General features: G+C 41.9%; 1 protein-coding gene across 1 annotated transcript; it reads left to right on the top strand.

Annotated features, from left to right (window-relative positions):
* The first annotated feature begins 6458 nt into the window (after window positions 1-6458).
* Window positions 6459-9497, top strand: LOC147603149 (GDSL esterase/lipase At1g29670-like). The gene is made up of 5 exons (XM_086797288.1): window positions 6459-6906; window positions 7029-7147; window positions 7357-7605; window positions 8249-8504; window positions 8711-9497. The coding sequence occupies exons 1-5, from the start codon at window positions 6654-6656 to the stop codon at window positions 8929-8931; spliced, it is 1098 nt and encodes a 365-aa protein (XP_086653414.1). The 5' UTR covers window positions 6459-6653; the 3' UTR covers window positions 8932-9497.
* Window positions 9498-10265: the final 768 nt, after the last annotated feature.

Genomic DNA, 10265 nt, shown 5'->3' with positions numbered 1-10265 from the left:
CTTTAGTGGGAACCCCGGCTTAGATGCCGATGGGGTCATTATTGCGACCATTGATGATGGTTAGGAGATGGTCAGGGGTACGAGTGTTAGCTGGGGTCTGGGGCATTGCCTCGTAGGGGGGCTAGCAGTCCTTTGGGGGTGGGAGCCCCCGAGGCGATGGTATGAAGAATATCCCCTGGAATATTACCTCGGATACCAAGTCCATCATTAGTGGGTGGTGGTTGGTGGGCCGGGTTCTTGATATGCGGGTGGTGACCATGTCTATGTAGTGTAACTGCCCTCATTGTATACGCGTCTACCACACTACCTACAATACTATATATGGACATGGTTGCATGAGCTAAGGTATCCAATGCTTGTGAGTATCCACCCCCTTCTAAACTTCGTACATACTCCATCCAAAGTCTGTCTAGATCGCCATCTAAGCTCTACTTGAGAGCGCACGGGTAGACAGCACCATCACTTATACCTCTTTGGTATAATCATAATTTTAAATTCTCTCCATTGTGTATCTATTGCATTGTCTATTGTGCTTTGTCTTGCTATCTCTTTCCGCTGTGCTTTGTCTTGCTATCTCTTTTCGATGTGCCATATTCTTATAACTGATTATCTTCTGGCATGCATAGATTTTTTTCCTATGTTGGAAACATCCAGATGGGTTGATGTAACAACCCATTGTGAGCCAATGAAGATGAGCTTTGTGATGGCTGAAAATTTATAGCTTATTGATGATTATGTGAATGAGACTCTTTCACCTTCTTCAAAGACTCTTCACACTCGGCTTGGTGATGCATCGATTGATGATAGTTATGGGCAGTATACATATGTGGATTGGCACCAAGTTTCTTGTGGTGACTTATCTTTTGTTTGGGTTGATCTGGACTCATCCTCAAGAGATATCGATATGCATGAGATGATGGAATCCATATGTGTTATGGAGGTGGATGGTTTTTCTTTGGGCACTACACCTTCTATTGATGCATGTATCCATGGGTGTGATGACTTTGCGAAAGATATGGGTGTGATGACTTTGCGAAAGATATGGATGCCTATGTTCACAAAAGATTGGATAGTTGTGCATCTACTTTGTGTGATGCTCATGATGTGGACATATGTGATGCTCATGATGTGGACATATGTGATACTCATAGTGTGGACAACTTTGTTTTTGATCCACCTATGTTCGGTGTTACACATGCATTGATTGGTGTGGACATCCATTCTAGGGATTCACTTATGGATGCATTGATTGGTGTGGACAGCCATTCTAGGGATTCACTTATGGATGCTTTGAAGGATGGTCCGTGGACTACATTTGTGAATCCAATTCATGATGCTTTTCCAAGCTCGCAGTGGAGAGTTTATGATTGTGAGCTCTATGAGACCGCTTCATGTGTGAATGCCTTATCAGAGTCTAGTGTTGATGAGGATCATGCTTATGATGGTCTTGAGGATTGTACCTTGGACACGTGGGCAGATTAACATGTGTGAATGCCTTATCGAAGTCTAGTGTTGATGAGGATCATGCTTATGATGGTCTTGAGGATTGTACCTTGGACAAGTGGGCAGATTAACATGTGGTGACAGCTATACACATGATGATTTGACGTTTATTGATTAGAGTGTTGTGCATTACAGTGATGCCTTACACACACCTATTGGAGATGCTTCTTGTTTCTGTGATTTATATGGCGACTCTCCTTGTACATGGGATATTGACAAGTGCTATGCTCAGTGCTAAGAGGATAACATAGAGAGAGTCATACCTATGGAGGGTTTTCCAGATTATCATTGTACTACCATTTATTATTTATGAGGATGGGGACGATTATGATGATGTATGCTTTATGCTCGATGACGGAGATTTCCATATATACAGTGAGTATGCGTATTTGGATGATCACACCTATGCCCATACGGATGACAGCTGAGGTGTGTATCTTTGGACTTTGTGGATGGCGACATGAGATGATGATTTATGTAGTTAGGGCATTCATTTTTGGATGTGCTTCATGCCATTCGGAGTGTGATTTTAATGGAGAGCACATGACTATCTTCATCATAGATGATGGCCTTTCACATTTTCCATTTGATCCCGACGGTCATGTGGATCATCATTTTGGTAGATTATTGGATGGAGCTTCCTTCAATACATGTGGTTATGCATGTGTACATATGGACCATTGGTTATTTGGACTACCATTTGATCTAGGGGACTGTGTGATGATTGAGGATGCATGGCTATATCATCTTTTTGACTCGGGTGGCATCATGTTCTACAGTTTGGGAGTTGACCCATGGAGCTTTCCATTCGATCCAGGAGGCTACGAGGACCTTTTGATGTTGATGTTGTTTGCGCATCGACATTTGAGGGTTTCCATTTGATGCTGCTGGCCGCGACTCGGCTTATTATATAGGATTGTGGACTATTGGCACTTACTACGGTTTATGACTCCGCATGTTGTGGATCGGTTTTGGTTTGTTTTGCATGACCACCCTTCGATTTTGAGGATAAAATCATTGTAGGAGGGGATGGTTTGTAATGTAGGAAATTATGTCCACATGTAGGATGAGGGCCTAGGCACATGATATGGGGCATAGACTTGGGTTTACGGGCAGCCCATGTGTGAAAGGTCCTAGGAGTAAGTGACTATATAAGTCGCTTATGGGATAGTTTGTACACCTTTTTGATATCTTTGGTACATGACCATATGGTTATCTCCTTGCCTTGAGCAAGCTTCCATGGTGAGTTTCTCTCTTTATGAGATTCTAGGATGGTGACCTACACCCTTGTTGTCTACTCCATGTAATGAGTGGGCCTTGTTCTTGTAGTAACATACTCATTTGATTATTTCTACAATAAATTTTATTTAAGCCTTTTTGTAAAATTTCAGGGAAGCTTTTATGCATCAAAAGTAGAACTTCTTGGAGGAACTGGTCCTTCCATTTTGAACTATGCATTATGAAATTTTCACTATGTATTAGTCTTGTGGTATGGGACACAAAGATTAATCCAGTGTGAAGGATTCCGATGCATATTTATCTCCAGATTTATGTGGGATAATTTTTTATGGTATGGGACACTAGAATTTCTTGATAGAGTGTCTGTCTATCATAATTAGAGAAGATACTAGATTTTGTATATTATAAGACATTGATCTCCTTTGCTTGCAATAAGTAAACATGCAACTGAGGTCAGTTGCTTATCTAGGCAGGAGCGATGTTACATAATGTTTACCCTTTAGCTGAACAAGGACGCCCAAACATTAGTGTTCCATGCTAGTGAATTGGTATCATGGGTGACCCCACATTAAATACTAGTTACCTAGTGTCATTGTTATAGCTTGTGATCATGCTTGACCGGTGTATGTTGTTGAAGTGTAACAAGTAGTGCCATGCTTGACAACTGTAGATGGGTGTATATTGTTGAAGTGTAACAAGTAGTGCCATGCTTGACGACTGTGCGTGGTTGAAGTGAAACAAGTGGACTACGTTAGACAACTGCACATGGTCGAAGTGTAACAAGTGGTTTATACAAATGATGTGCCATGCTAGATGATGTGTATAGTGACATGCTCTCATTGAAGCGTAACAGGTGGTAATACACGTCATGTTAGATTATGTGTAAAATGATACTCTTATCAAAGTGTAACAAATGGTGAGTCTATGTTGTGTTTGTGCCTATCAACATTTCATATTGAGATTAATTGTGGAGATAACAATTAATTGGAACCACTTATTTGTTTACGTTTTTGAGATAGGTGATAAGCAGTACGTGTGTTGCACATGGAGGATCTTGTCTATATCATCTTGGATTATTATTATTTGTATGAGTTATTTTGTTGGCCATGTGCCAAATAATTGTACAAATTATTTATGAATGCTTGTGCATAGCGTTGTTATATTACTAGTACATATGTTAGAAGAGTTTTGGTTATTTTACACTTAGTGTGTGAACAAACTCTAGTGCTTGAGTTATTTTTGTGAAAGTGGAAAAGCAAGCCCTATTTTGTATACACAACTATTATTAGCTCCTTGGGTTATATTTTGAATACAATTCTCAAAATACTCGTGTCGTGAAAGGGGAGCTGCACGCATGAGGGGAGAGATTGCACCCAATAGTGTGTTGATGGTGATGTTTACTCTATCTCAAGTTTTATTTTATGCTCAATGAGTTTGATTAATTCTTCAAGAAGTACATGAGGTCCCATGATAACTTGGTATTGCCTCTTGATGCTTGGTGCTTGGGGGACCTTCTAATTTCTTCAAAGGTGGTGTGGGCTCTTGTGTAGAAGCGATATCAATAACGGTGAAACCACTACTCTCCATTCTTGCTTAGGCTTTGGAAGTAGTGTCGAAGGCACAACTTTTGGTCTCTCCATTCCCTTTGTGGCTTGGCAGTTGATGGAAGTGGTAGCGGCCACTACTCTCCTCATTTCTTTGTTAGCCTTAAGCTTCTAGTAGCTTTGTTGGTATCCAATGGAGTGTTGGTTGTTATTATGGTTTAGGGATTCTGCTTGATTTTCTTTAGTTTAGGAGTTGGTGGCAAAATGGCAAAATGATATCTTGGGTTAAGGGACCCAAGTAGACTTGGGTGTCCTCTTCATTGTAGCATTGAGCTACTAACACTTTAGTAGGGATCCAATGGGGCTCAGGTTTTGGGTGAAACTTTGTTGCTTGGGGCTCCTGCTTGGCATGCTTATGCTTGCGGATATGATTCTAGTTAGATGGTTATACCAAGTTTTTTCTTAGACATCATAGATTTCTTAGCTAGCTAGGGTGCTCCACTCTTTCTTGTGGGAGCCTCCTTAAGGGGTTGCTGACACTAATGCTTTAAGAAAACACTTTGATTAGGTTGTCCGCCCCCCTGTGTGCTCTGGGTAATGGTGATCTAGTAAGACTCTAGATAAAGAATGTCTTGCTTACAAGAGTTCTTGAGCACAATGAACTCGATGATAAAGGATGTAGATCACCCTAGCTAACATCCAACTAGGCTCTTACCATGAGAAGTGAAATAGTATGATGGTGTGGTAGATATAAGTCAGAAGGACATGCAAGGTATGCTTCATGGGGTATGAGAGATTGCATGCTTCATGGGGTATATGTGACTAAGCAACATTTTCAAATAACGCATAACTTTTATCACTTTGCCCCCTCATGCTCTTAAGGGATGTATGTCCACATACATTTCTTTCATAAAAGGGAAAGAATATGCCATTACCTCATTCTTTAAGAATTCATTGAGGAAGTGTTACATTACCACGATACATCATCGTGAAAAAGCACCCATGGGATATGACATCCACATAGCCCAATGCTAATAAGGAATTTTGATTTTAATTTATCTTTTTTGTATAGACATCCACATAGCTAGATGCTAAAGCCTTTTGATTTTTTTATTTTTGTGTATGAACATCCATATAGCCTAATGCTAAAGCCTTTTGATTGTAATTTATATATTTTTTTGTTTTTATGTATAGACATGTTCCCCAAATGTTCTTGGGTCTCGACTCTGATGACTTACTCCTGCCTCTTGTGGAGACCAACTAAGTTGTGGAGATGAAATAAATCATTCATTAGGGTAGAGGGGCCATATTCGTGACACCTAAGAAATTCTCACTACACACCTTCAATGAGGCACCAAAAACATCAACATTTTTTGATGCAAATGTCTTTGCCACATTGCAACGATACTAATTTTAGCTTAATTTGTAAAAATCACACTGACACAACAAGCAGAAGAACATTTACAGAGTCAGTCTAGTTATATTACAAAATTTGAGCTAATGGACAAAAGACACCTCAAAATTTGTTCACAATTGGACCTTCACTTTCATAAATCTCTCAAAAGTGGGGGTAGGTAAGAAATCTTTTTTTTTTGGGGGGGGGGGGAGGGTAGGACCTTCCACCCTAGTCTTTGAAACACTTAGTTCAACTATTTTAAGCCATACTTGTGAAGTGTTGCTAAGCCATACTTGTGAAGTGTTGCAGTGGATTAACCAATGAGGGACTTGCATTTATTTGTAGCCCAACGTATGAAGTCTTGGTCGGTGGGACACACCTCTAGCCTCTTATCATCTCACGCTATCATGCCGTTTTTGGCAGTAAAATACAGTCACTTATTTTGAGTGATCGTCTCATAGAATAAGGTAAATTATAAAAAAACGGACATTATTTCTACTAAACCAGCGTGCCAAAAATCATCCTTGATCTTATATGGTCGACCGTCCAGACTTGGAGGGCACATTTGCACCAAGCTGGACCAATTTAATAATTGGAAACAAGCGTGCGGAGTCGGTGGACCGTGGAGTTACGCACCGAGGCTGGCTGTGGCTCTTGTGCGTGAACTGGTGCTTTTGCCGGCTCCCGCAAGGTTTTATTTAGTGTGGCCACATGCAGGCACCTGTCTTTCAAATTTACTATAAATATACGGTGGACCACAGTTGCATTCAGAGCGCCTTAAATTTACTAGGAGTGGACCAGTGGACCGTGAAATCTCTCTCTCTCTCTCTCTCTCCACAGATGTGCTCTTTTCTGTACCATTACAATAAATTAGAGAAAAGAAATCTACAGGCTACGATGGTCTTGAAGGAGGTTGTGTCCCCCGGACCCCTTCCTTCATTCATTCTTCATTCGTTTGCAGGCTCTCAGCCATGGCTCTGCAGCTCTCGGGTACTGTCGTTGTGCTCGTGTTGTGCTTTGGGTTCTGTAGCACTTTGATGCGCTGTGAGAGTATCAATGGATTGGGGGCCATGTTTGTGTTTGGGGACTCCTTATTGGACCCCGGGAATGACGAGAAGCTCGTCACCTTGGCGAGAGCGGATCGACTACCTTATGGAAGGGACCTTAGCAACCATCGCCCAACTGGAAGGTTCTGCAACGGCCTCCTCAGCTCCGACATCCTTGGTAAGCATGGGTTACTGCATCAATGTATTATCCCCTTAATAATCCCTAAGTGGGCTTTCATCGATGGAGTTTAAGAATAGTTAATATGCTTATGATCGATAAATTCGATTTTGCATACACAGCTTCTCTTGCTGGTCTGCCATACCCACCTGCTTATCTCCTCCAGAAAGACAACATAATGAGCGGTACTAGCTTCGCATCCTCGGGTGCGGGCATCATGAACCTCACAGGTTATCAACTGGTAATTGTTTGCATTTGCTGGACAAGCATGCAGGTAGAATTGCTACTTGACTGCTCAAATGGGCAGAGGCTTAACTGTGCTCACATGGGCGTGTTTGGGTAGTAGGTGCAGTTTTGAACACGTATATGTCGATGTGTCTAGAATGTGTACATACACGTGTGTGTTTACATAAGGCTGGCTGACATTCAAGAATAATACGTGTGTTCCAGCTACAGCGAATCGACTTCTCCCAGCAGGTGCTCTTCTTCTCGGATGTCCGGCAGCAGCTGGCGAGCAGGCTGGGCGCCCAAGAGGCGTCGGTGCTGGTGTCGAGATCGCTGTTTCTGGTGTGCCTGGGGAACAACGACTACCTCACCAACTACTTCGGCAACCCCTTCGGCCTCAGCTCCATGCAACGCAAGTACTCGCCCGTCCAGTTCCGCAGCCTCCTCATCTCCATTTTCGAGCACAACCTGCTGGTAGGGGATCACATATTTGGAGCAGGGTAGGCAATCTGTGGTGGTTTCATTCTTGAAAATGACGATAATTGAAGAGACCTTCAGTTTTTTTTAACCAAAAATATCTAAGGAAATGAGATCAGCTGTTTTAGAATTTGAAGGTTGGAGTACCCGGGGGGGTTTTATCCATAGCAAGAAGGCTAGAACAAAGACAAAGATTACCCATGGCTAAAGAGGTCTTTTGTATATGGCTGTACTTAACCTATAAATATAATTATATTTATGTCAAAAATGCCAGAACCAAGATTACCCTTAGCAAGATTTTGGATAATTATATTTATGTCAAAAGAAGGTGCTAGAACAAAGATTACCCTTAAGCAAGATTTTGGAAAAAAAATAGTGATGCCCCTTCTAAACTTTTTAGAAAGAAATGAAAGGTTGAAACAGGCAGGGCCTTCCAAATTTTGGGGTTCAGCGCTGTTGTGGGTACCACTTGGATAACCCTAACAGACCTGTGGTGGTGGTGGAATGCCGCCATGTGCTTACTCAGGGTGTGCTTGTAACAGGGGGCCCGTTTTATGTTTCCAGGCATTATTATTTTGTGAATAGAAAATTGTGGAATAAGAATTCATTATTTTTCTTGTAATAGTTCTTTTTGGTGTAGGAGTTGTACAGGTTGGGGGCACGGAAGTTCGCATTGGTGTCGCTTTCGGCGATTGGATGCATCCCACTAGAGCTTCTTCTAACGCGGAGCCGCGATGGCAGATGCGACTCTGTCATCAACGACGAGGTTCAGAGATTTAACATGGCCCTCCAGAAACTAGCAGAGAAGCTCCAATCCACGTACTCTGATGCCCACTTCACCTTCCTCAATGCATTCGACATAGTTTTCGACATAATTAAGGATCCGATTGCCCATGGTAATGCGTTATATTCCTTGCTAACCCCATCAATAAATAATGCTCTGCGTGAGAGAGAAATAACATCAGATAATCTCTCCATCAGCAGAATCATTGATCAGTTATATAACATAAGCAAGTAAATATATATATAATTTCGATTCAAATCCCTTGTATTTGCATTATCACCATGCGTGTGTGTGTGTGTGTGTGTGAGATATCTGCAGGCTTTGTGTATGGTTCGAAAGCGTGCTGCGGGGCGGGGCCGTATAGAGGCATCCCATGCTACCGGGCCATCAGCTCGGTTTGTGAGGACGCATCGCAGTACGTGTTCTGGGACTTCGCTCACCCCACCCAGGCCCTCAATGCCGTCCTCGCCAACAGATTCTGGGCCGGTTCCTCGCCTGACGTGTCCCCAATCAACGTGCAACAGCTGGCTGCCTTGTGAGCTGGCTGCACTTCATTTTTCTCCACTAACACCCTACACGGTGTACCATAAATTCTCCCTGCCTAACCCAACACATTCAATGCTCCTCCGTCTGGATTCTGGAAACTCCAATCCTACAAACAATAAATTGTTTCTTGTTCCTCATCGAGTATAGTATATGGCGGTTGCTTGTGAAACTGTTAGATTTAATATTATCATGGAGGTCGGTTCTTAATCTCCCAATACAGGGGACAGAGCATCGTTTTGAAGTGAAGTTCCCACACAGGGGACAGAGCATCGTCTTGAAAGTCTACACTCTACTCCGAAGGTTGCAAAGCGTCGTTTTGAAAGGGAAAACTCAACTCCGCCAATGTCAACAGAGTCGAGATTTCGAGGCTTCGTATTAAATGAAGGGAGCTTCGTCGTGGAAACTTAACCATAGCCAGACGTAAGTTACAAAAACTCTTTAAATTTGCGCTAATTGCTCTTCTTACCATGTCCCATGGTAAAACATAGTAGTGTTAGGGCGATTTGCGACTTTTATTGCTTGGGTACACCATGAACAACGATTTTGAAAAGAAGCAAAAGCAGGTTTTTCTACGTGTCATTGATTTTCCATTAAAAAGGAAGTGATTGTGGCCATTCATGGCAAAAGGAGATAGATGCGACTCCTTTGCCTTCTATCTTGTTGATCATTGTGTCCACGTCTCACTTTGTTCTCCAGAGTACTCGTGCTTCACACATCTCCTTGAACCTCCAAATTTGAATTCTTGCCACATGGTAGCTTTGTGAAACTTTTCTGTTGTGACCCATGTTTCGCATGTATATAATTGATTGTCAGCTAGTGGAACAAATGGGCAAAGTGATGGGGTAGATATGCTTGTTGTCGGGGTGGAGGGGACAAAGTTGTCGTCAGAAGTTTGGAAGTTGGAATTCTAGTTTCATATTTTTCAAATCCTAGAGTAATAAGAGTTTATCCCACTCTCTCTCTCTCTCTCTCTCTCTCTCTCCCCCCCCTTACCGTAGCACAAAAAACAAAGTGTTTGTTTCCTAGCGTACACATGGTGCTCTTCTCTTGTCGTACCATGTCTCTCCTCTCCTTGGTGCTTAAAATAGATAGTATAGAAAAAGCAATAAATATAAAAGTAATGAACTTACACGGTACTATAACACATACAATGAAAGTTCCTACATGTAAGTAACATTATTTATAAGATCTTAGATGCTTTTAGGTAATAATTCCAAGTATCGTATTGAAATTATGTGTTCTAAATTTTTATATGTGTCCTTTTGTATGTATATGTATCTTTCTTATTAAGCACGTCCTTTCCCATGCCAGACAAGAGAAGGATGCA

This window comes from Cibotium barometz, chromosome 65 (assembly GCF_041138505.1).
Source record: "Cibotium barometz isolate CiBa-2024 chromosome 65, ASM4113850v1, whole genome shotgun sequence".
Classification (NCBI taxonomy): domain Eukaryota; kingdom Viridiplantae; phylum Streptophyta; class Polypodiopsida; order Cyatheales; family Cibotiaceae; genus Cibotium; species Cibotium barometz.
This window is presented reverse-complemented; position numbering and strand designations above follow the sequence as displayed.